Source organism: Crinia signifera, chromosome 1, assembly GCF_055691185.1.
Source record: "Crinia signifera chromosome 1, ASM5569118v1, whole genome shotgun sequence".
Lineage (NCBI taxonomy): Eukaryota > Metazoa > Chordata > Amphibia > Anura > Myobatrachidae > Crinia > Crinia signifera.
In genome coordinates, this window is record NC_139217.1 from 144,403,527 (window position 1) to 144,430,851 (window position 27,325).

The following is a 27,325-nucleotide window of genomic DNA, read 5'->3' on the forward strand; positions in this document are numbered from 1 at the left end:
AAAAGACAGTTAGGAGCTGATTGGTTGGTTGCACTAACCATTTTATGACTTTTCAGAGCTTAGTACATCTAGCCCAGTGTGAGTTCAAAAATCAGTGTTTACTGAATTTTGTTTTTATTGTGAAAATGTGTTATGTATATATTGTGATGTTAGCATTACGGTGTGTACACATGGTAAGATATGCCTTCCGATGTTGACGATATAGTCAACATCGTGTCGCATCGCATGCAGATCGCAAGCAGATCACAAGGGTTTTAACCCTTACGATCTGCTTGCGATCCCAATGCGCGTTCACGTATGGCAAGACAGATAGTCTTGGCTGCATTATCTGCACTATATAGTCAAAATTGTGCCAGTGCATGCATGCCGTGCTATGCGAGTCCCGATGCGATCTGATGGTATCAGGACTCGCATAGTACGGCATATCTACCGTGTGAACACACCATTACACCATATTTCCATTTATTTGTAAACTGCATAGCTGTCAATGTAACACTTTATTCTTCCAGGTGCCTATTTATCATTTAATATTTGCAGGATATTTTATCTGAAAAAAAATATGAAGGATCCTCCAGATGGGCCATGGAAGGATCGCTGCAGATATCTCCAGGTCCGACTGCAAATGCAGCCCCCATAGGTTTCTGCCAACTCCGGAACGGCATTATCCTATACTTATGGGGCATGGCTGGTGGGAAGATTGTGGTGGTGGGTTGGTGGGGGGAATTGATTCCTTGATAGTGTCATTGTGGTTCCACCCCCACTATAAGGCACTGTATAAACAGCCATTCTATAGCAGGGGGCAGCACTATGATAACAGGTTCAGCACATGTTTCCTATGCACTTATGTAGGGCAATGTTGGTGGTCACATGGTGTTGGTGTTCTGACTATTCTGACATCACTTCATGGACGCAGTGTCGAAGGTACCAGGAAGGCAAATTGATGATTTGTGTAATTGATGATAGAGTACATATTAGAGGTAGAGATAACACTGGAGAAAAGTTGCCTCTGCTTCACACAATGTATCTCAGCATTAACCCAGTGAAATCACTGACCTGCCTGACCTACAGTATCTACTTTTCCATCACTTACCGCTGTTTCCATGGACCTTTATGGGGATGACAGCCCAAGTCAATATACTACATTCTGAAAACAATAGCTTTTTGTCCACCAAATTTTAGCTTCCTAAAATCTCTTATTGGTCAAATCCCCATATGCTTCTGTGAAGTTTAGCGGCACACACACATCACTTCCTCCAGTCACCTACAGGTGGCGGGACGTGAAACCCCCTGTAGATGTGATTATGCCACAGGAGCTCTGGCGTGGTAGGAAACCATTGATGGTTTCACCAAACCAGATGGGAACACCTATATATGTATCACTGTGATTTATAACAATACATAATGACACTGCCAACCATCGCAGATAGATCCCTATATGCTTTTATTATCACAAACAAGTGGTGGTTTTGTGGGTAAAAGGCACTTAACAATGTTTCATACATTTACATAAACTGTACAAACCAGCTTAAAACACATTCCATCTATATATGGCACTTAAAGAATTTAACGAAGCTTGAAATGTAATATCCAAGATATAGTACATTGGGTGAGAAACTCATCCTTAGGACCGGATTCAATTCCATGCACTAAGTCACCGCACTAGGAAAAGGACGGTAGCCTTTGGCTTTACCACTATTCATTAACGACCCATTTTCCTTTCACAGTTAACCCCTAGAGCAGTGGTTCCCAAACTGTGTGCCGTGGCACCCTGGGGTGCCTCAGAGCACTTGCAGGGGTGCCCTGGGATGGTGGTCTAGGTCTAATTCATTTTATTTATGGTCAATGTAAAAGGGAAAATCAGTGCTTGTGGCTTCCAATCATAAAATATGTGAACAACCCAGAGTGAATACTGTCCCTCACAACATAACTGGACTTAAGGATCACATATAAACACAATTTATATATATTTTTTTTACGTAATCAATAAGAAACTTTTGGCCTAGGGGTGCCACGAAAATAATTCTGATACTCCAGGGTGCTGTGATTTCAAAAAGTTTGGGAACCCCTGCCCTAGAGTGTTGGATACATTCCCAACGCTGTGGGCATTTAACCCCTCTGTTTCTGTTTTTCCACATTGAATGCAGTCTATAGTCTGGTTGCTGGATTCCACAGTCTATAATTGAATAGCCCCTGCAGATCAATTATTCCAGTCATTATTCGTGGCTAATTGAATCCAGTCCTTAGGATGATAAAATGCAAAACCTATTAGGGACCATAGATCTTGTAAAAACATAAAACTACATAACATGCAAATATAAAAGATTAAAATAACACACTGAAAATATGTGAATTAACTTGATGAGTTAAACCAGTAAAATAATAAAGCATTGAGCAGTGCAATATATACTGTAGCATCTTAAACTATCATTGTTCTGTTGGACCAGGAGCACATTTCCATTGTAGACGGTAATATTACTTTTACTCATTTTTTTAAACCTGATTGTAAATGAAGGACATAATTATAGTCATTGTGACAATCCACTGTATTTTCTCAACAAAATCAGTTGTATTCATAAACCATTGTTTTACATATACATCAATGTAAATTTTTTATTCCTGTTTAAATGCTATAGGGCCAGATTATCTAAGCTTCAAAAGTGATAAAATGGAGAGTGATAAACAGCCAACCAATCAGCACCTACCCGCTATGTCACAGACTGTGTTTGAAAAATGTCAGACAGGAGCTGATTGGCTGTCTGTCTATCAGAGACAAGCCTCTAGTGTCGACAGAATGGGAAGAGTCCCAGCTTTTGGCATATACTCTCTGTCAGAGAGAACCTGAGAAATATGACTGGGAAGTGCAGTTAACAGGTCGGATGTGGACTGCTGCTTTGAAGTTTGATATCTCCAGTTCTCCACGGCCGATTTTCAAAATTCTGGTATCCCTGGAAAAGGGGGATCCTCGGCTATCAGGGTAGGGCCCTTATACACATGGGGTCCCTGGGCAAGTGCCCATTAAGCCAATACGAAAAGACGGCCCTGACAGGGGGGGGTGCATGTCCAAGGGAGAGTTACGGTCCTGGGGGTGCCTATGACAGATGTCACCTGGGAGATGGAGAAAGACATTACAGCATCTTGGTATGGTCCATACTGTTCCAGTTTTTACTAGATCCCAGACCATACTTTGATGCTGCAATCCCTCCCCATCTCTCTGGTCTCAGGTGTCAGGATTGGTAAATGGATTGTTAGGTGGAAAGTTACTATCTACAAGGCCACAGCCATTAATCAGGCACAAATACACAGGTTGATGCTCTCTTGTTTTATTGTGCTGTATAAATACTGTATATACAGTACCTTTATGTTACTGTATGCTGCTTAGGCACACAGAATATATAGCATGTCTACAGTAAGAAACCTATGCAACCAAAATGTTATATATATAGTAAGGTACGGTTTGTATTCTTACCCTTTCTCCACATTTAAGCAAAAAATTGTTTAATATACTACACATTGCAAAATGAAATAACACTATTTAATTCATCTGCATATCCATATTTGCTTCTTTGTCTGAGTGCAGAATCAGTGCGTGCAAACCTAGCAGAGGAGACTTGTCTAGCCTACACGTACTGTATATGCTTTCTATAGCTGATGTCAGCATTACACCCTGCTGTATGTAGAGAGAAAGGACAAATAAGTCATAGCTGACATGGCGGTATAATGTACACTAATTATAAACTCTTGTAGCGTGTTGCCATAGAACCCATACAAGGTATTTCTGGCACTGAATATAGTAAAAAAAAAATCCCAGCTGTGTAAAACAAGCATTTCTATACAGTACTATTAGAGATGAGCTAAATTTTCAATATTCATCTCATTCTGCATTAACAGTTGCATTTTTGCAATGCGTCCTATTCCTGGCAAAGCTGACACGAGTAGCATTCCTGCAACTATGTCATAGTAATACAGTACATGGTACTGCAGCTAGTCGCAGTCTTGTGCCGCGTATTGAGTTGTACAGAGTGACACGTGCCTGTGTGGCTATGCCGCGGTATGGATACATCTGTAGCTGTGGAATTTTGCATATTTCTAATGAGGAACGTTTCATACTGTAATGAAATAAAGCAAAATGCTCAGAAGTCCACCATATCAAAGACAGACAGATGTGAGGCTGGCGTCACCCTAAAAAAACCTTGAAATGCAGAATTTGGACTGATTTGGAGCACACACAAAGCAGGCACAACTGATATTTGGCACACTGCACATGCTCACAAGGCTAAAGGAGACATACTTTTTAATCATTGCGCAACTGTAGGGGTGTTCAAAGTAGCACAGAGGTCAGACAGATATGTGGGAACTAATGTAAACTGGAACCCAATGAGACCCGGAACGCTGGACTGCACAGGGGGCAGGGCCATCTTAACAGCAGTGTGGGCCCCTGGGCAAAGCAATGCACTGGGGCCCTTACCCATTCTCCCCTCCTAGGGGTGGGGGGTGTTATCAGCAGCAGCTTTGATGTCCCACGGGTGGCAGGGGGTGCTCTATCTTCCATTCAACATGTAGGACCTGGAGCAGTAACTTCTGCTAATTACTCCTTTACTGCAAAAGGTGGTGGGAGGGAGAACACTAACGTGAAGGGGGCACTGAGCTGAATGAAGGGTCCCTTAATATTCGTCATTTTCCGGTGGAGGGCAGCTTGTTTGACTGCAGATATCGCCATTATCTGGAAATAGATTTCTTAGCCTTCAATAGTATAAAAACCTAGAGTCCCAATTTCAGGAGGTGCTGGGGACTTGGGGATCAGAGATCAGGAGCCAGAGCAATCAGATGACAAAAGGGACCGGCTGCTGGAAGGCTGATATCTCTGGTTCTGGGCATGATAGAGACAAGCCTCTAGTGTCGACAGAAAGGGAAGAGTCCCAGCTTTTGGCATATACTCTCTGAAAAACTCTAATGGCGGGATTCTCTAAAATCCGCAGCCCAGTATCGCCGGCATTCGCATTTCTAATGACCGCATATTCTCTAAAATATGCAGTCATTAACGCAAGGGACAGCTCTTGTGGTAAGAGCTGTCCCTTGCGATGCGGCGCCGTTGCTGGACTTCCGGGTCTATGACCCGGGAGTCCGTCTGCGCATGCGCAGACCAACGCTCCGGCCGCGGGGCATGCTGGGAGGGATCCGTGACGGATCCCTCACACAGCGCTGTGGTAAGAAGCCCATAGGCTTCTGCAGGGGATCGCCAGCTTTTTCTGGCGATTCCCTCCGCAGCGCTGACACTGCGAAGGGGGGTTAGAGAATACAGAAATGCGGTAAAACCCCCGATAACGGGGTTTTTACCGCATTTCTGTGATAGAGAATCTCACGGTAAGTCAGAGAGAACCTGAGAAATATGACTGGGAAGTGCAGTTAACAGGTCGGATGTGGACTGCTTCTTTGAAGTTGGATATCTCCAGTTCCCCAGTGCCGATTTTCAAAATTCTGGTATCCCTGGAAAAGGGGGATCCTCAGCTATCAGGGTAGGGCCCTTATACACATGGGGTCCCTGGGCAAGTGCCCATTAAGCCCATACGAAAATACGGCCCTGACAGGGGGGGGTGCATGTCCAAGGGAGAGTTACGGTCCTGGGGGTGCCTATGACAGATGTCACCTGGAAGATGGAGAAAGACATTACAGCATCTTGGTATGGTCCATTCTGTTCCAGTTTTTACTAGATCCCAGACCATACTTTGATGCTGCAATCCCTCCCCATCTCTCTGGTCTCAGGTGTCACAGCTACCACCACCGGACAGGGCATCCTCCGGACAGGCACCCACCGGACAGGACACTACAAGCCTATCTGGTCCAGTGTTCCAGGTTGCAGTCCAGTTCTGGTTTTTACCCATTACCAGATCTATGTACCGATAGTGATGGTGGTTGTTACAAGCAGATGCATAGGAAAATGCCTCCGCATAGACTCTGCTGACAATGAAAACGGTCTGAAACCTGGAGCCATTTTTTTGCAAGCACTGTGACCTTCCTGTGTGTGACATTGAATCAGGCCCTCATTGTGAAATAGCCATTCTGTGGATTGGCACAGCAAAGCTAGAACTTAAATTTGACATCACAAGAACGTCACACCATAAAGTTTGATTTTCTGCAACTTTGCTCATTTTTTAAGCACTAAGAACAGAAAATACAAAGCCAGTGCCTGCAATGCGAAGTGTAAAGTTTCCACTTGTACCAAAAAGTCAAACTGCACATACTGTATGCACACAAAGAAACTGCAAAATGATCCGGAATCAGTACAAAGCAAACCAGACATCATTTTGAAGACACTTAGAGCCCAGAAGCCTTTTGGCTTTTGAATGCGCAAGAAGCAAAATATTTCTCAGACAATGTCATTCAGCGTCAGTGCTAATTATGCTATGGAACTTTGCAGGTGCTGAGTTCAATTAGTTTAACGCTACTTCCACTATATAATTAAGCTCTGTAGTCAATGATATAAATACTGCAACATGTCCAATTACAGTGCATTTCTATAGCTTATTGGCTGAAATGTGATTTCTTCCCACCATGTTACTGACTTAGCACTGTCTAACAAAGTGCCCAAACCCTCTTATGCAGATGCTAAAAACAGACAGCTGGATTTCAGCCGCCATTATCTTCCCATGCCTCCTTTTCATATAACGGACTAAAGTGAGAAACAATCATCCAAATGCCTCATCCGGTTTTATGATTTTTGCCATGACAGATCACGAGCATGGATAGAAGAATAGACTATTCGTTCCCAGGCGTACACTAATTTTCCATCTAAAGTGAACCGCAAAACACGATTGGGTCTTTTTTGCAATAATCTCCATTGACGACGTAATTAAGCATAAGCCAACTGTTATATGGCTGCACTTATTTTGCTTTTCCTGTAAGAATAGTCCTCCACTGCTGCGCCTAACTTCTGCAGCACAGTTGGCCTACCCAGACATCAATGTTCATTCAGAAATATGAAATTGCTTCCATTACAGCAAATCTTTGAAACACAAGACTGTATTTAACTGTATTTGTACAAAGGTACAGAGCAGACAGCAGGGGTGAAGAAATGGTTCTTATTGTCAAACTTTTTTTGCCTCTACAGTATCTTATTTTGCCTCTCACTTTGTGAATAATCAGCTGATGCAGGGGTTAAAGTGGGGGTGAAAGGGGGTGGAGGGCCTGATTCACTAGGAAGCAACTAGGATGTGGTAGATCCACCTACTCTTTAGGGGACAGGGGACTCCCAGGAGGGTAGTATGGGCCTGATTCAGTCCTGCTCACTGGGCTGCAAGTGTTTGGAGCCCACCGCCCTGCACGCCCCAACGCCCTGCACAACCCTCCAGCATGTCTTCGCCCCATTCACCATCAAATGGTTTTCCCTCACTCGCAGCCAGAACTCACTCTGTGCTGCAAATTCCATGGGAAGGGGCCATGATGATGTCAGCGGCCCTCCTTGCCAACAGCAGGGGAACATCTGCGTTTTCTGCAGGCGGCAAGCCCCCAAACGCCCGCAGGGTGTCAATTACCCTGTCAACGGCATGCGTGGTGGTTTGATTATCAGAAGGGCTGCAAATTTGCTGCCCTTTCAAACGGATGGGCCCCTAAATCGGCCCCTATGCCACACGCACCTTTGTACCAGTGTAAAACCAATTCATGGGGGTTAAAGTCCCAGCCTAGCAAATCTAGTACACTGAGTGGCTTTTCACTGCGACTTTTATGCAATTAAGATTTTTAAATTGATAAATAAAAATACATGGTGCGCATGTTAGTCACACCACTGTCTCACGCCTTATGGCATTGAGATGCCAAGTGAAGACTCACATACTCATATGTATATCATTTTACCTATGTATTCGGTATGGTGATTTTTGCGATGAATTCATGCTTTCAGTGCCAAAGAGCATCTACAGTGGGTTTTATACATGTTTTTTTTATACATGTTTTTGAGGTCATTCAAAAAATGTATTTAGGATTGGGAGCAGAACTAGCCCACACTCCTTTTAATCTCTCTGCCCAATGAAAATCTGCGCCATCTGCAGTGCAGTTGCTCCCAACTCTGATGTGCCTGACTCTACAATGATAAAAAGTTAAGTTAAATTTCAGATAAGACAATGTACACCAAGATGTCATACTGATACCAAATGCAAGAAAGAAGCTAACTACATTTATGATGCAATGGAAAAGTATCAGCTTTCTATGAATATATAACTGAATGTACAGATGAGTGCACAATGACATTTGTCCGTAATCTCATTCCTTGTCATGTTGGTACCTCTAATAGCCTAACCTTAACACTTGCTGGTCCGTTTACTTTCTAACTACATGCACATTTCTCCTTCAACTAATCTTTAGCATCATGCATACAAAATTGAAATAAAAAAAGAGCACCATACAATAGGCATGTCATAAAGCATCATGGGAAATATATGAGAACATTCCGAGCGAAACCTATGATAAAACACTTACCGCCTGGCCTCAATATATACAGTCTTGTAATATGAGATCACTAAAGTACATTACATACCGTGTACCTGTTTAGTGTCTCCATTCATTTTTTTTATACAAAATACTATTTTTCACTTCCACCATATTCACATGTAGGACTCACATACTACTATAATTCCTACTTCTATACTCATTCTGAAAACACTCTGCAGGTAGCTCTCTAGAACAGTTTAGTTACGCTTCTAGTTATTCACATACATTCAATTTATCTCTCTTTAAAATATTTTTGTCCTTGCTCATGTGTCCCATCCTCTGCCAAGTGGATCTGTTATTATCAGACATGGGGTATGTGCCTATAGGAAGTGATATGACATTTGCCTTCTTAAAACCTAGAACGGATTGGCATATGTAAAACGGAAAGCAAAATGTAATGTTATAGTTTGCTCTTCGTAGATTTGAGGAAGTCGGTTTCTGAGGGCCAGATGTATCAAGCTTCAAAAAGGAATGAAATGGAGAGTGATAAACAGACAGCCAATCAGCTCTTACTTGCCATGTTACAGGCTGTGTTTGAAAAGTGTCACTTAGGAGCTGATTGGCTGGTGGTTTATCAGTCCCCACTTTTGATGCTTTATAAATCTCGCCCTTAGAAACAGGAATGGTACATCATTGAGCGCTAACTCAAGTCTTACATGATAATAGCTTACGTGCTGTGTGTGAGGAAGGTGAGGAAGGTGCAATGCCAGTTACCAGTGCAAACAGCTGGCAGAACTCATTTGTTAGTTGGTTACATCTCTTACAATGCAGGTAAATGTACTGTCTCCACAATTACTTCTAGCTGCTAAGCAATGAACAACATTTTATATAGTGATGACAGTGATGTCACGTGTGGCCGGTAATCCATACCATTGAAGTCAATTAAATATTAAACAGATGGCTTCAATAGAGTGACTGTGCAACAGGCACATCTTGTAGGATTTACAACACTCATTATATGAAATTCTATATAAAAGAGTTGTTTGAAAATACTGTGTAGACATTTTTATGAAAATTTGGAAGAACGCACACTGTAGTATAGTTCTATGGGTTTAAATGCCTGCTGTTAGGTTCATCCCAAATCACTATAGAGCCATAAGTAGGCATTAACTAGGAATATCATTTTACATCATGAGCCATTAGAATGACGCCATAACTAGCCATGATATTCAGCTCCTCCAGGCCCTAGGGTAAGGATTAAAGTTTGGATTACGCCCGGTGGGCATGCAATATTCTGACCTGGTATCCAAAGGCAGAGAACCAGCATTTGTTATAGAGTGTGAGCTAGAGTATGGATACCGGAGTTGATAACCACATTGCATTGATGGTGCAGATACTATATTTTTTGGTACTGTTGAAATACCACTAGGCCTACTCTCATGTAAGCCTTTATAGGCATAAGATCTAGTAGTAGGAGGCACAATGGAGGTGGACTTCCAGGCTGACGGAGGTTCTGGTAAAGTCTTTCTACGTGCAGCAGAGACTATGTTGGCCGATACAGACTCATGTACTGTTTGTGGAATGAACATATCATCCACAAAACCCATAGGAGATTTGGCTGCTGCTTCCCATGGAGTTATTCTCTTCCCAGGTACTTCTGGTGTCGCTGCTGATTTGTCAAAGTAACCAGGGGCAGGCTCGAAGAGTCTTGGAGACAAAGGCGAGCCAAACTGCTGAGAGCTGGCTGATGAATAGCTTCTGGTTGGGAATGATGTGGGTCTTCCACCATCGCTTTCCTGTAAAAGATACGAACAAGAATCATTTATATCAGAGTAGGAAGAAGTAATGATTAAAAGCCAGTCACTATATGCACAGTGTGTATGTATTAATTTATGTATGCAATTATATTGTATGTACAGGATAATGTACCTACTGTAACTTTTGCTAATTAATTATTAGACATACTGTAGTCCTGAAGCCATAGAAGAGAACAGGGTCAGATGAATCCAAGGATTTTTTTAATATCAGAATAATTTATCATAGACAATGCATTATTCCTTTTAATAGACACTGAAGAGATTTCTTCAGAAGTTGAAGATTATAAGCAATGGCAAAAGTTACTAAATATATAGAGTTTACAAGGGTGGATCAATAAGGGTGGATCAATAATACCGTTCAAACAATGCTAAACCAAATTGCAGATTGATTCATAGGTTAGTTTTTTTCCACCATGACAATGCACCAGCTCCCTCATCCGGAATTGTTGCGGCCAAATTGCGCTATGAATTTTTTTTTCCCCCACGAGCCATGTTTTTAGGTTAGGGACCAGAAAGAAGTCGCAAGGAGCCAAGTCAGGTGAGGGAGCTGGTGCATTGTCATGGTGGGAAAAAAAACTCCCTAACAAATTAAATCAGGCTAGCAAAAAAGTGGTTCTCTGACAAGCTGACAAATGACCTGTCCACTAATGAATCTGTATCTGTGTGGAAAGGAATGCAATCTATAACCAGCTACAAGAAAACACCCAAACCGACTGCCATGTACCAAGACCTAGCTGATGAACTGAACAACTACTATTGCAGGTTTGGAAAAATGGTCCACTGTGAACCAAACCATACCCTATGTGATGCCCCAAATGTCGACAGCTAATTCCAGTCACTCCAGGTTACCCAAGTAGAGGTGGAGGAGATGTTCAAGAGGGCCAAACCAAGGAAAGCACCAGGTCCTGATGGGGTGTCACCATCTGCCCTGAGAGTATGCACGGGTCAACTTGCCCCCATATTCACCAGGATCTTCAACAAATCACTGGAGCTACGCAAGGTTCCCTCCTGCCTCAAAAGCTCCACTATTGTTCCGGTCCCCAAGAAATTCACTATTACAAATCTGAACGACTACCGGCCGAAAGCTCTGACGTCTGATCATGAAAACATTTCAGCGCCTGGTACTGAACCACCTGAAAGCTGTGACTGCCCACCAGCTAGACCCCCTGCACTACATTCTGCAGCACCTGGATATGCCTGGTACCTATGCAAGGGTCCTATTTGTCGACTCTAGCTCGGCTTTCAACACAATCATCCCCAACATTTCCACCCCAAACTACTCTGCCTAGGAGTCCCTGAAGCTACGGGTTCTTGGATTGTGGAGTTTCTGACTGATAGAAAACAAGTTGTGAAAGCAGGGAAATTCAACTCCCAAGTGCGGTCCATCAGTACAGGAGCCCCCCAGGGCTTCTGCTCCTCTTCTACTACGCGATTGTGGAGTCTGTACTGTGCATGTACATGGGGCAGCAGGCCCGGATGTCACTCATGGGAACGCTTAGTGTTTCATAGGCACCCCCATGAAAACACTGGGCGTTCCCATGGGACTGTGGGTGGGACAAGGTGTGCCAGGGGCGGGCGACTGACATCACATGACGTCAGCCGCCTGCCCTGTCTTTGTCCCGTCCGCAAATATAAGTCAGTCTCCACTGACGTATATTTGCGAAGGCAGGAGAAATCATTCGGTGGTCGGTGACATCTTATGATTTTTCCTACTGTTAGCACAAGCAAGGGGATGTGTTGTCTTCATGTTGGATTCAGTATGAAATCCCGGCGGTCGGGATCCCGGCGTTCAATATCCAGACGCCGGAATCCCGACAGCCGAAATCCAGACAAGGGGGGGATATGGATCACCCCCCTTGCGGACCCGCTGCGCTCGCCACGCAGCGGGCCTGGTGCCTCGCTATGCTCGGCACACTAATTTATTCTCCCTCCAGGGTGTCGTTGACACCCACGGAGGGAGAAAGTGTCGGGATTTCGTCGGTCGGGATTCCAGCGTCGGGATTCTGAACGCCGGGATCCCGACCGCCGGGATTTAAACTGCATCCCTTCATGATACATCCCCCCTCATGGTTGCGAGGGGATATGTGGGGGGGGGGGGGGGGCAATTTGGCGGGGTAGGTCCTCTGGGACTCGGTAAGCTGCAAGCTTCGCATTTTACCAAGTCAACCAGAATGAGGGCCTTAATTTAAAAGGACTAATTTGTATTTGAACGCAAAAAAGAACCATATGAGCCCATCCAGACCGCCCGTTAGGGAATTAGGGTTACTGGTTATGGTAGTAGGGGTATTTTAACAGTTAGTTTTTTTATTATGTGGACCTAATGCATGTTGACATTTTCATGTGTCAACCGTTTGAATGTCAACCAATAGTTGTCGACCTATTGACTGTCAATTCTATGACCCATACCCCTGGCCGTCTCCACTGGGCATGAGCAAGATCCTTCTATCATTAGGTATTCTCCTGTGCGGTCCAAAGCAGGTAGCCATGACAGTAAGACACAGCGCTGTCCCTGCGGTGGTGAATGGGCAATGACATCTGCAGCTGGTGAAATGGATAGATGCAGGTGTTCAAATATTGGAGGTTTTCAGACCTGATCACAAAGCTGTTTTTTTCAGCAAATGGACAAAACTATGTGCACTGCAAGTGGGTCAATTGTAACATGTGCAGATAAAGTTAGATTTGGGTATGTTCAAACTGAAATCTTAATTGCAGTGTAAAAATAAAGCAGCCAGTATTTATCCTGCACAGAAACAAAATAACACACCAAAATGTAATTCTCTCTGCACATGTTACATCCCAATGGCAGTCACATTTGCACACTTTAACATAGTCATTATGTAATGAATCGCTGAAACAAAGGCACTTGTGTACATATCCATCTACATATTGTCACATACTGTAATTGGTTGCTGAGCCAACCCTTGGTGAATTGTTCTGTACAGTTAAGACCAAGACTTGGATGTAGGCACAGTCAATACATCAATCAGGTTATCCATCTGTCTGATGCTGTAGACCAGTGGTTCTCAAGTACCCTCAACAGTGCACGTTTTCCAGGTCACCCAGCATGTGCACAGGTGCACTCAGTACTCACTGACACATTTTAAAAGATCCACAGGTGGAGCTAATTATTTTATTTGTGATTCTGTGAGGAGACCTGGAAAAAGTGCACTGTTGGGGGTACTTGAGGACCGTGGTTGAGAAGCACAGTTGTAGACCATAGGTGAGCAGGTGTTAAACACGCACACCTGAGAACTACAATGTTTCATCATACTGAATCATTTATGTGCTTTTGCTGCCACACCAAATCATACAGGACCCTAACCTGTTTGGATATCCTTGCGTATTACAGTTTATCTGCCTAGAAATGTCAGCTCTTGGGCAAATTGCTGCATGTTCTAAATGTAAACAATAAAGAATTCTGAGATGATTCTCTGACACCAACGAAAGCATGCAAGAAATACAGATTAATTATATACAGTATTAAAATATATCTTTCACTACTAACATGAAACATCTAACATAATCCTTGAGAATATAAACTGGTTTAATATTACAGAAAACACATTCATCCATAACAGAAAGGATGATAAAATCTGACTGTTGGCTCGCTGCCCACTGAAACTGCTGTCTACGCACAGCCCAGCCCCTTCGTGTTTTATTCTTTCTCAAAGGACTTAAATCGCTGGAATTTCCTGCAGTGCTGCTGGCTGTTAAAACGTAAAAAATAAAGTTGAAGACAAGGAACATACTGGAACTGAGAGAGGTAAAAAGGGACATTCAGCTCTTGCCACAGGCCACAAGTTTTATAATATTCTTTGTACTATAACCAGAATGCTAAGGAATAAAAATGCCTTCATAATGAGGGATCAATAGACAAATTTTAAATAAAAAGCAGCTAGATATTGCCGCAGGTGTCATGATTATCATCAGCAGCAGTATATGTTTTTACAACGGGCCTCCAACACCTGTAAAAGGTACTGATCATAAAAAGCATACAATCTTTAATCTAGTATCTGGGAATCTAGGTATATTTATCTGTGTATTATGTGTAGATCAGAAGTACATAAACATAAGCAACAAAGCTTCAAGAACCAAGTATACACTGGGCCGTTACTTAGCTGCAGCTTGAGGAGGGACTGTGGCCCACGCGCTATATGTGCGCCGAAAATTGGAGGCATGGTCTAGCTAAAGGGGGCATGGCCTATACTCGCTATGCTCCAATGAGGCCACGCCACCATTTTTGCCGCTGTCGGGCATGAATAGACGCTGTGTGCATGCGTCTATTCGCGGGCGGCAGTGGGGAACCCCCCACCACCACCACGGGACACTGCCGGCCCCAGGCGGGCCGTGGGAACAGCCCCAAATTCCGCAATGTTTCCGTGGTAATGTGACAGTTGGGAGGTATGCATTTTGGGAGGATATGGAATGAAAAATCATGTGTATAGCTCAGTGTGTATGCCCAATATGTTGGTGCCCGCAGTTGCTAGCAACATCGCAAGGTCAACCCTGCTTCATGGCCAACTGGGCGATAACACTAGCAATCATGGCATGTGCACAGCGTCAATTCAACACTGCTCTGCTAAGCAGAGAACCACTGGTGGAATGTTGAACAGTCTCAAAAAATTGAGACAGTCCTGCAAAAATCAGGACATTTGGGAGGTATGTTACAATGATGTTGAATGTTAAATATTACATGTTGCTAGTTTAACTGCAACATTGTTGCTTTATAATAAAACTACTTTCAGACATAGCTATTGAGCAAACCTGTGATATATTATTACTCCTGTAATGCTGTTTATTATTTTATTTAATCTGGTTTTCTATATATTTAAACTAGAGATGAGCAGACTTGGTTCTCCGAGAATCTATTCCATCCAAACTTCCATAATCCGAAGGAATCCAGTACAGGTTGAGTATCCCTTATCCAAAATGCTCGGGACCAGAAGAATTTTGGATAACTGAATATTCCATATTTCAGAATATTTTTATATTTCAATGATGTATTTTGAGGTATCTTATATTTACTGTATGTTATATAATCAAATCAAACACATGAAATACACACAAATATATTTTATTTGTGCATAAAATAAGGTTTCAAAACATGAAACAAAGTTTGTGTACTATCTCAGACACTGAGGGGTAGATTTATGAAGCAGTGATAAGGGAGGAGAAGTGATACAGTGCTTGGTAATTTATCACCGGCCAATCAGCTCCTATTTAAACACAGCCTGTAACTTAACAGTCAGAAGCTGATTGGCCAGTGATAAAGTACCAGGCACTTTATCACTTCTCCTCCCTTATCACTGCTTCATAAATCTACCCCTGAATGTGAATGCCAAGCCATAATTTTCTTGCGCATATTTAGTGCCAGTTATATATCATGTCCCCAGTAGTGCCAGTTACAGATGTCCCAGCTTTTAGCAAGAAATTATTCACCAAGCCGCACCCCCCCCCCCCCACCCCTACACCGAAATCTCCCAGCAGTGTCCCCTGATGCAACCCCCCATGATCACCGGGCAGTGTCCTTAGCACCACCTCGATCCCCCAATAGCACCCCACCATCCCACAGTGGCATCACCCTGTCCCCGCATCCACAGCACCCCCGCAACTGCCCATCTCTCAACCAGTGCACCCCCACACATCAACAGCCCACACCACCCACAGGGAAAGCACCCGCACATGTAACTCCAACACCTGCAGTATCCCCACACCTGCCACTACCTCAACCACACCACCCCCAACCACCCTTCCCTACCCATATCCCCTTCGCACCCTGCCCTCACCCACCCACCCAACACCACCACTACACCCACCTGCAGCACCACCGCACCTGCAGCACCCCAGCATCCACTTGCAAAACCGCACCTCCACCACCCGCAGTACCACAACACCCACCCCTCCCCCATAGCACACCAGCCTCTCCCCCAACCACAGCACACACAACCCCCATCCCTCACACACGTCAACCGCACCCACCTCTTCAACACCGACAGCACAACCACCGCTGTCCATCCCCAACCCAACTACAGCACAACCGCACCTCCCCCACCCACACTATCCACATGCGGCCCTGCACCTAACCAGACCAACACCATCCACACGGCCCTACCCTGCACCTGTAACTCCACCACCCAAAGTATCCCCGAACCCGCCACACCACCCCCAAGCACCTACCCCCACCCATAGCACCCCACACCCATGCAATAAATGCATTCACAGGTTAAGGGGGCGCAGCCCCTTACGATGGTGTGAAGAACGCCCGTAGGGCGCGATGAATCACCTAGTATATATAAATTGCAGGGGCTCTGCAATCACTAAGTTAACTAACTTTAATAAACAGTGGAGATTTAGTTCATGTATTAATCAATGCATTTAGGCCCGCAGCCCCCTTCAGGGAAACTCACTTTTCTGCAGGTCCGAACACTATTGCTCAAAATTATTACAATACACATAGCTATGACATTAATGTTTGATTCCAGGCATGCTATCTGGTCTAATGCTCACAGCAGATTATGCTTTTAAAGGAGAGCAACTACCACACACCTGTTGCAAAGCTAGGCAAATAGTTAACATAAGCCATAAAAAATAGGTTAAAACAGGGTGCATTATAAACATTTATCCAATAAACAATATATACTAAACATTGGCGGTCACCTTTCCTAGTTTTGGGGTGCCCTATGGCGGAGAGGCAGTCCATCTGTGAAGGGGACTGCCAGGCATCTTACACACGCGCGCGTCCCCATCACTCTGCGGTGGGTGTCGGAATCCCTGGGGGGGGGACCAGCGGGGAGTGACAGGGAGGCAGCAGAGAGCTCCGCCTGAACGGGGTGTGTGAGCGTCTCGTGCGCTACATCTATAATTCATACAGTATGATCTATCACATTATATACTGCAGTAAAAGCACCATAGTCCTGGGAATGTAGCATATCTGATTGATAACCTGTCTATATACTGTATACCAAATACCAATTCATTTATATCTATAGCGCACACGTATTCCGCAGCACTTTACAGAGGATAGCTGAACATTCACATCAGTCCCTGTCCCAGTGAGCTTACAATCTATGGCCTTGATTCTGATTAGTGAACTCACCCATACGTTCACACGGAGAGTTCAATGTTGAAGCTCTGCGCATGTGCACTTTCATAGTCTCTGAGGCGCTCACAAAGGGGGGCAGGGCCATATGAACGCGGGAGGGTACCTACCTAAAACTCAGTGGAAACTGTACTAGATCTAGTAAAGGTCAGAATATATGGTATTGTCAGCCAGTCCAATCCTGATGAGATATATTTTAAATGCAAGGAAGCTTAGTGCAGTACAAGTAAAAGCCTTTTCACAATGAAAACCCGGGTCCAATCTGCAGGGCCGCTGAGAGACATCCCGGCCCTGGTAAAATTTGGGGGTGAGGCCTAGTCATGGGCGGTGTGACCTCCTGCTATTAGGCCATGCACCCAAAATGTTTAGGGGGGTGACAAAACATTCTAATGTTGAGGGGTGGAGAGGTGTTATTGTCACCCCCCCCCCCCCCCCCCCAGCAGCAGCACACACCTACTACTTACAGCATGTGCTGTGCTGAAAGCAGGCTCAGCATAAGCTCTCACGCTATCAGTGTGTGCTGCTGCCCGGGACGGATGGAGGGGATGGGGGGTCGGACCCCCGCCCCTCTCGATGGCCATACCAATTTGTCCAATCTGTGTTAATGAACATAGTTTCACACCGCATTGTTTTCCCTGCCATGGGGTAGAGAAAGCTGTGCAGGCTAAGACATATCTTGTGAATGTCAGCTGAAGCTGGCATTATTATCACAGGGCTAACTGCAGGGTCATTTTTACATTTTTTGTTTCTAGTAAATTTTCCCAGATCACATTTCCCATTATAAATATGAGAAATGAGATTAAAAAATGTTTTTCATGAAAACTGCTCCAAAACCCCTTTAGGTGATACTAAAGTAACATGAAACGGGTAATGTGAAATAATGTGAAAAGGGTGTGAAAACACTATATTTCACATTATTTAATAAAAATATTGCTAACAAATCTGTCCTATATTATTTAATTGCTGCAGTGCATCTAATGCTGAATGCTGAATTTGTTCAATCATGAAGTGTCTGCTGCCATCTTCTGGTTCTACAAAATATTGCTGCACATCCCTAGTTTTTACCAGATTGTTGTCTAGTTCTCATACCTCCCAACTTTTTAATCCCCTGAAGAGAAACATGTGCTCGGTGAAAAGGTCTGTGCAAATGGGGGCGTTGCCTGTCCAAATGAGCCCACCATCTGGCCACGTCCCCATTTTTCACCATCTGCTCGGCTGAATAGATGCTGTGCGCATGCATCTATTCCCCTCAGACTGGGGGTACTCCCAACTGCCCATTCCCCCCCCCCCACCCCGTGGGACACTGTCGGCCACGGAAAGGGGGCGGGACCGTCCCAAAAAATCTGGACGGTCCCGTGAAAAACGGGACAGTTGGGAGGTATGAGTTCTTAACATTGTGTTCCAGACATTGGCCTATAGTATGTACAGTATCAAAGACTGGAGAGAGATAAAGTAGAGAGCTTTGAATTGACATTTTGCAGGCTGTTTTTGAAAAATAACAGTTAGGAGATGATTGATGGCTATCTCTCTCTGCTCTATCTCTCTCCAAGCTTTAATAAGTGTCCCCCATGGTCACAACGAGGCTCAAGACACATCTGCACTCCATACATTATCAGCAGAAGACACACACATGAAGCAGGGCATTTAGGGAGGCACACTGATCGTGACACATCTCATAATCCATCCTTATCTATAACAGTATATGCACCCGGTTTACATACAGAGATGTGGCATGATAGTGTCAGTAGTAAAAGTCGCATTACCTTAGTTTTGCACATTATAGTATGTACAGATGGGCTCATGCTTATCTGGTGAGCTGACCGGGAATGGGGTGTGCGAGCATCTCACACGCACATGCACCTCATTTGCACCTCGTGGTGCACTGAATGGCGTGCCGGGAGCCGCACAGATTAGCATGACTCCATCTGTAATTGTATTATATAGTATAGAAAATAGACTTGTTACATTGATATGAACAAATCTGAAAGCCCCCATGGGTCCACCATGGCAATGAGTAATTGTAGTCCCCCTTGGCAATGAGCAATTGTAGTCTCACTTGGCAATGAGCATTTTCAGCCCTCCTTGGCAACGAGCAATTTCAGTCCCCCTTGGCAACAAGCTATTTCAGTCCCCCTTGGCATCAAGCATGAATTTCCTAGCAATGAGCATGTAGGTAAGTGGCACTTATGTGTCAGATGCGTAATGGGCATTATGTTTTTTTATATAGTATGTAATGGGCATTACGGCTTGTTATAAAGTATGTGATGGGCATCATGTGTGGCCTTATGTGTAATTTGCATTACACAAAAGGGGGCGGGCCCGACCGCCAACATCCCAAAAGGGTGTGGGTCCGGCCAGTGACATCAAAAAAGGGTGCCACGGCCGCCACGGTCACAAAAGGAGGCTAGCCGAGCCTGCCAACATCTCCAAAAGGGCTGGGCCTGGCCCCGCCGAAGTCACTGCTGGGGAAGTGCTGGGAATTTACGGCAGCACTGGGCTTCTCCGTGCTTCCGGTGGGGACAGGCAGCAGGATGTTTTAGCAGGGTGCTGCTAGAGGGGCAGGGAGCATTTTGCCCTTTAAAAATCAGGCAGGATGCAGCGCCCCGCTAAAACAGCCTAGCGTGAACACTAGTGTGGCAGGATGTACCGCAACTGCTTGGTATATCCCTCCCAATGGGCGGGATGTTCTAACTTCCTTCCACAGCCCCCCTCCACCAAGCTTCGCATAGTTAATGATCGCATATGCTTGATTCCCTCAGTAGCGCTGACACTGCGGAGGGTGGGTAGAGAATATAGAAATGCGGTAAAAACCCCGTTATTGCATTTCTGGGTTAGAGCATCCCGCCCACAATCACTTTTCCCATTTTTGGACTGGAGGAGGATGGAGTCTGCACTTTGAGGGGTTCATTTACTAAGATGGGAGATGATTGAAGACGGAATGTACTATGGGCAACCAATTAAATTCTATCTATTATCTTCTAAAAGGTGCTAAATAAAATAAATAAGTAGATGCTGATTGGTTGCCCATAGAAACATCCCTTCTTCAACAGAACTCCCATCTTAGTCAATAAACCCCTGAGTCTGTGAGAGTGACTGCACCTTCCTGCTGTAAACAAGTGACGTCACTGGGAGGCAGAGCTGGTCATTTAATGAGCCACCTCCTCTAGCATCCTCAAAAACTGTCTGCAGTATGGGGGCAGCCATTTTCTGAGTTTCACTTTTTTTTTTATTAGCAGCAGTAGCCGGGACCCGACGCAGACACAAGCTCCGGCAGTAGGGGCAGACGGCAGTGGGTAACAATAGCCCCACAGACCCCCCCCCCCCACGACGCCCACACCCTCTCAGCACCGCCCCGCCACCACGGGCGCTGCGGGGCTATAGTTACGCCACTGGGTTTGAGTACATCTAGGAGTTAGGCTCTGCAGATGCATCTTAAGTACTTACAAGCAATTTATAGTCATATGCATCTATAGAAGCCAATCCCTGCCATTTTTTCAATCCCGGGATTCAGGGATTGGCCTCCCTAATTAAAAGAAAACTAAATGCTGCACATTTACGTGTGCAGTGGTGGGCGGTGCGCTCAGGAGTGGGCCGGGAGCTGGCGTGGCACGACCTACACAGCGTAACCTCTGACCGCCATGCTGCGCAGAGCCGCACACCTGGGATCAGGAACAGCCGGGCAGCGTCTAAGCATGTGCTCAGGTGCTGCCCGACATTAGACTGCGCATGTGCCCGGAAATTTTGGGTCCAAATGCCAACATCCCACTGACTCTGATCCCAGGATTGGCCACTCTATACACATCTCAGTCCCTGCACTGAATGGCCATTATTGGGTGCAACAGGGCTGTAACTTGATGATCGCAAGTAAAATAAATTAGGCGTGCCGCAGTCAGAGGTGCATCCTATTCTGAGGTATTCGGTATGTCCCAGACGGTTTAAATGTGATTTACATTCACCAGATTAGCAGATTTAATATGAATATAAGAATGTTACAAATTGCATTTGTAATCACTTTCATGAAGTGACATTGAATGAGATTAATGTCAATGTTTTTCCTACAATGTTACTTTACTAGATTACTGGATTAGAATGGAGAAGTCAAGTACAGTTTAGCCCGTGTTTATGCAGCAGGCCTTGTAGTTTAGGTTCACAAATTTCTTTTAAACAATTCAACAATGTTTGTTTAGTTAAAGCACATGCTGTAATTACCATATATATACACAGTATGTAAATATTAGTTTGACCTATTTTCGGGAAGAATTGAAGATATGAACATATTCAACAGATGAAAATGGAATCATTCTTGGTCACGATAATGCCAGAAACATAACATTTACTGTATGTGACCCGAGTTTCAAAGTTTGAAAATAGATTTTATGGCTGAGGGCCAGGGGCATATTAAGGGCCTTATTTTGGTTCATTCTTTCTGACAAAATCCTTCTTAGATGGACAAAACCATGTGCACTGCAGAAGGGGGCAGATGTAACATGTGCAGAGAGAATTAGATTTGGGTGAGTAATTTTGTTTCTGTGCAGAGAAAATACTGACTGCTTTATTTTTACACTGCAATATAGATCTCACTTTGAAGTAAAACCCCACCCAAATCTAATTCTCTCTGCACAAGTTACATCTGCCCCACCTGCAGTGCACATGGTTTTGCCCATCTAAGAAGGATTTTGTCAGAAAGAATGAACCAAAATAAGGCCCTAAGAGAGGAGGAGGCCCGTTTGCAGCAGGGTCCATTTTATCACCATCCACAGATGCGAATGTGCTACACTATAATAATTGACTACATCGCACGGATGTATTATTCATCGCATGCAGGGACAGAGCTTACAATAAAGATCTGTCCCTGCGAGGGGACTTTGCAGCACTTTCGGGTTATTGTCACACCTTCCCCGTTGTGGCGACACATGACGCAACCATAGGCAAACGCAGAGGGGGGTTCTGGTTGCCCGGAAGCCCCCTTCCTCTTGGCAAGTGCCTTACATTATAACAACAATAGCTGGTATATAATATAATCAGTAGAGCTGCCACCACACCATGCAGTGTAAGGGACATAGCAGAGCTGCTGCACATGCCCAGTGGTAGCTGCTTCTTCTATCACATATATTGTATGTGTGGATCTGAGCCCTCAAACATAGCAATGGACCAGAGAGTAGCTGCCAGGAGGAAGAGACAGGAGCCTTACCATGAACTGGGAGGCTGGGAGCTTAGAAAGTGCAGTACTGGTTCTATTATGTATGTGTATGGTACTTGTTTCCTAGCACGGCCACATATCTTATGGATCGTGTACCTTTAGTTAAGGTACACGATCCATAAGATGGACCCGATTTCCTTTGAAATCAGGTCCATTTGGCCGGCTAGGATAAAATATCGGGGGCATCGCGTCGGTCGGGACCGTTAACAATGGTCCCGACGCGACCGACGCGATGCCCGCGATTTCCCCATAGGCTTCAATGTTAAAAAATATTTTAACATTGAAATCGTGTCGGGAAAGGTAAAATATCGGGGGCATCGCGTCGGTCGGGACCATTAACAATGGTCACGACGCGATGCCCCCGATTTTTCCATCGGGTTCAATGTTAAAAGATTTTTTAACATTGAAATTCTGAAAAAATGTGAAAAATGTGAAATGGGCCAATATGACCCATTTCACATTTTAGATGTCCCCGTCGTCACCCCACGATAGACGCCAACCCGAAGCGTGGCGAGCGTAGCGAGCCCGCGAGGGGCGGCGGTGCGCGTCCTCCGACCTTTTCATTCCCCTACTATCCACGTCGGCGTGGAGTTGAGAATAGAATAGTGTGGCGAGCGCAGCGAGCCACCGAGCCCGAAGCGTGGCGAGCACAGCGAGCCCCGCGAGGGGACGCGGATACCTTCACAGTTATACGCGTCCCCTCGCGGGCTTCACAGGTGTCCGTGGCGACGCGGACACCTGTGAAGTCCGCGAAGGGACGCGTTTACCTGTGAAGGTATCCGCGTCCCCTCGCAGGGCTCGCTGCGCTCGCCACGCTTCAGGCTCGGTGGCTCGCAGCGCTTGCCACACTATTCTATTCTCAACTCCACGCCGACGTGGATAGTAGGGGAATGAAAAGGTCGGAGGATGCGCACCGCCGCCCCTCGCGGGCTCGCCACGCTTCGGGTTGGCGTCTATCGTGGGGTGGGGTGTACGCCGTGACATTTGGGGGGGTTGGGAATATTTTACATTGAATCCAATGTAAAATCGGGTCCCAGGGACCCGATTTACATTTAATAAAAAAAAAAAAATCGGGTCCAAAATCGGTCGGTCGCGACGATCGCATCGCATGCGACCAAATCGCATGCGATGCGATCGACCCGATTTTTCCGACACGACCACCCCGATGTAAATCGGTGTGGCCGTGCTAGGAAACAAGTACCATGTGTATTTATTTATTATGATATGTTTAACCTTTTCCTGACCACTTACCTTATTAAAATATTTGAAAAAGCCTATACTATAGATATAGACTATCTGCACTGTTAAATATTAATACTGTATTCCATACAGTATCCAGTGTATAAAAATACCAATTTTCAAGGGTATTACCACTCCCCTCCCATACTTACTCCAGTGCGCTATAGAGTGGGAGATTTTGGATTACATTTGGAAACCCCACTCTAAAAATCCTGCGTTTGCCACTGGCCGCAACCACCACCAATGCTAATCATACACTCAGCCCGGGAATTGGCTCCTGTATCACAGCCGGTCTTCAGGGCTTCCTCCTACTGTGACCCCGGGTGCTGTAAAGTGAGCTTTTACCCAGTGATCAGCTTCTATGTCCTTTGGACACACATGGCTGATCACACTGGCCTAGAGGCCCATATGCATCCCACTTACTGCACCCATTATGAATATGCCAGTGATGAGGGCTTGTTCAGACTGAAAAACCTATAAACAACTCACCAATATATAAAAGGGGCATTACTATAAGATAGAAAACATACCCTAACTCCAGACACCATGTCACCTAGCTACACCTCTGTTTGCGACTGTATCTGCACACTAAATTATTTTAAACTGTTTGAGAAACACTGTAGCAGAACCTTTCTTTAAAGATACAGTCGCAATTACATACATAATATAGACATGCTGCATATTATTTTTTAACCAGTAAAAACTACTTGTGTGCCTGATGTCATAGCCATGCCCATAAGATACATTTAACGGTGAAAAAAATAAATAAATGACATATACAGTACATGAACTATTTTGACAAATCAAAGTATTTTTGGAATTTTTAAGATTAGAAATAATCTTTAAAATGTTTATTTGTTATAAACAGTGGTGTAACTAAGGAGGGTGCATCTGATATGGGGCCTGAGCTGTCTCCAGGGCCTGCAGATCCCCCCTGAACCCATTCACACCAGTATTAGGATTCTAGGCTGGCTCAGGCTCTTAGCCGCCGCATAGAGGATGCATGCGAGTGCTCAGTGCCATGGGGAGGAGGCACGGCTACATTACTCAAATGCATGAAGCCCCTCACATTTGTGATTTGCTGCCTAAGCCCCACCCACCCATGGCCCATGAAGGCCCGCCCACCGTGGCCCGAGAAGCCCTGCCTCCATTTTCCTAAAGTCTGCACACCATGCAATGGAATCTGGCAGGGGCAGCTGGCCCTGGAAAGTTCCATAAGAAGGTAAGAACTGCAGTCAGGGGCTGAGCACAGAGAAAATGCAGGGCTGAGGAAGACAGGACAGCTGTCACCAACTGTGAGGTGAAGTCTGCATGCATCCCACAGGTTAGTAAACTGAGCTGGTTCTAGGCCAATTTTCTTTGCCTAAACTCCCCCCCCCCCCCCCAATCACTTTCACCATAGCCGAACACGCTCACTGCCCCTTAGCCGAAATTACACACTTCCCCATAGCTGAACACGCACACTGCCCCATAGCCGCACACGCACACTGTCCTATAGCCACACGCTGCCCCCCCTTAGCCGCACATGCAGGATGTCTCATAGCCCCACATGCACACTGTCCTATAGCTGCATACTGCCCCCATAGCTGCACACACTGTCCTATAGCCGCACACGCACACTGCCCCCATAGCCCCACATGCACGCTGTCCCCATAGCCTTATACACACAGATGCTGGCCCACAGTTTACACACACGTACACTGGCCCATAGCCTTGCACACACACAAACACTACCCCCTTAGAGATGATTATTATTTGAGGTACCCAGTGAATACTGGTGTTTCATGCTGCAGTGATGGTTAACCCACTGGCAAAGGCCCTTCACAAACTAACTCCAGGAACCTTATCTGGCACTGTGCCTACCAATGCTCAGCTGTTGCCTGGAGAGGACAGGTGTGAATCTACTGACAGCAAAGTGACATCATCCTGTAGGTTGCCACTTACTGCCCCCGCCCAAAGTGATGTAATGACAAATGCAGCTGCAGGTTTATTTCTTTTTTTTGTCAGTGCTAATGGGGTGGGGGGGGGGGGGGTTGTTATAGGGTCCACAAAGTTCAAATGTGCTGTAATTGTGTACTTTGAATTTATTTTGAACATTGCCGAATACAACTCATCCCCAAAAAAATAAAATAAATGGTACTTATGTATTATCTGGGCTCCCATGTTAAATGCACCCCATTTTTTCATACCCCTACTATCCAACTACGCATGGAGTTGATTCTATATAGTGTGGCGAGCGCAGCGAGCCACCATGCCCGAAGCGTGGTGAGCGCAGCGAGCCCCGCGAGGGGATGCGGTCTCATAAGAAAAACGGGAGCCCAGATATTACATAAGTACCAAATAAATAAACAGCTCTATTTATGTCTGACTTTATAGATCTGTTTGATGTGAGACAACGCATTCCAGATGGTCTGAAAAGTCGGACACTTCCTGGTCTAAAAATCCTGTCACAAGTCAGATATGATTTACATTCTGAGCATTAAAGACACACGCCATTAGATTGGCCACTTTCTGGGGAAAATCAGACATTTTTACATTTGACTTCAAGTGACTTTTTCCCGGCCCACTAAAATTCTCTCCCATCTAATCCCGGTCTTTGTTTCTTTTCTGCATAAAAACTGTGACGTGGGTGAGGTTTAGTTGGCTCACAAAGCTGTGAAATTCCCAGCTTTGCGAGCCAACCATAATGATCTCCTTAATATCAGCATCCATCACCAATACAGATTGAGTATCCCGTATCCGTATATATCCGTTATTCGAATTATTCCAAAAACCGTGTGTTTTTTTTGGAATAGTTAGAATTCCCCCCCCCCCCCCTGACCCTTTTTTTATGCTTACCTAGTCCCCCGGCCTCAATGGCAGGCCTTCAGCTTCATCTCCGGCGTCTCCAGCGGTCCCAGGACTGCAGGCCGCAAGTTCCCAAGCACGCCGGTGATATCACTGACGCGCCTGGGAACTCGCGCAATGCACTCCTGGGACCGCTGGAGACGCCGGAGATGAAGCTGAAGCCCTGCCATGGATGCCGGAGGACTCCATGGATGCCGAGGGACCATCGGGGACCCACCAGGGGACAGGTAAATATGTAAAAAAAAATATATTCAAAAAAATGTAAAAATCCCTTATTCGGAATGCTCGTGGTCCTGAGCATTTTGGATAAGGGATACTCAACCTGTAGTGCAGCTCTGTTATTTAATAACATGCATAATCCGATTTAGTAGTGTACGGAAAGAAATAGCAGGAGACAGAAGGAGAAGACAGGTTTTCGTGTTTTTTTAATGTTGGAGTGAAAAATACAGCAAATCAACATAGGAAAAATGAAATGTGCAGGAAAGAGGTGAAACAGAAACTGTCTCTAGTACAGTGCAGGTCTATAACCAGTCAAGGCAACACAAGCTAGCACTTCTGAGAAGAATGAGAGGGAAATGATTATGCAGTTCTTCATCTGCTGTAATCAGAAAAATAGTTATCTATTAATATATTGTCCATCTATCTATCTACATATCTTGCAACAGTCTAGAATTTTCCAGGCCGACCAAGTCGCGGCCTACC

At 45.1% G+C, this 27,325-nt stretch overlaps 1 protein-coding gene across 2 annotated transcripts in view; it reads right to left on the reverse strand.

Annotated features, from left to right (window-relative positions):
* Positions 1–1,424: 1,424 nt before the first annotated feature.
* The window catches only part of SYNPO2 (synaptopodin 2), a 215,174-nt gene continuing 189,273 nt past the window's right edge, over positions 1,425–27,325 (reverse strand). Inside the window, exons 5-6 of one of the 2 annotated variants that reach the window (XR_014470875.1) lie at positions 4,889–10,217; positions 1,425–2,775 (exon numbers count right to left, since the gene is read on the reverse strand). Coding sequence is in view for 1 of the 2 variants with exons in the window: in XM_083174460.1 (XP_083030586.1) it covers positions 9,651–10,217 (567 nt within the window). In the remaining variant the exon portion in view is untranslated. Of the gene's footprint in view, positions 10,218–27,325 lie in introns of both variants that reach the window. The other variant, XM_083174460.1, reaches the window with a different exon arrangement.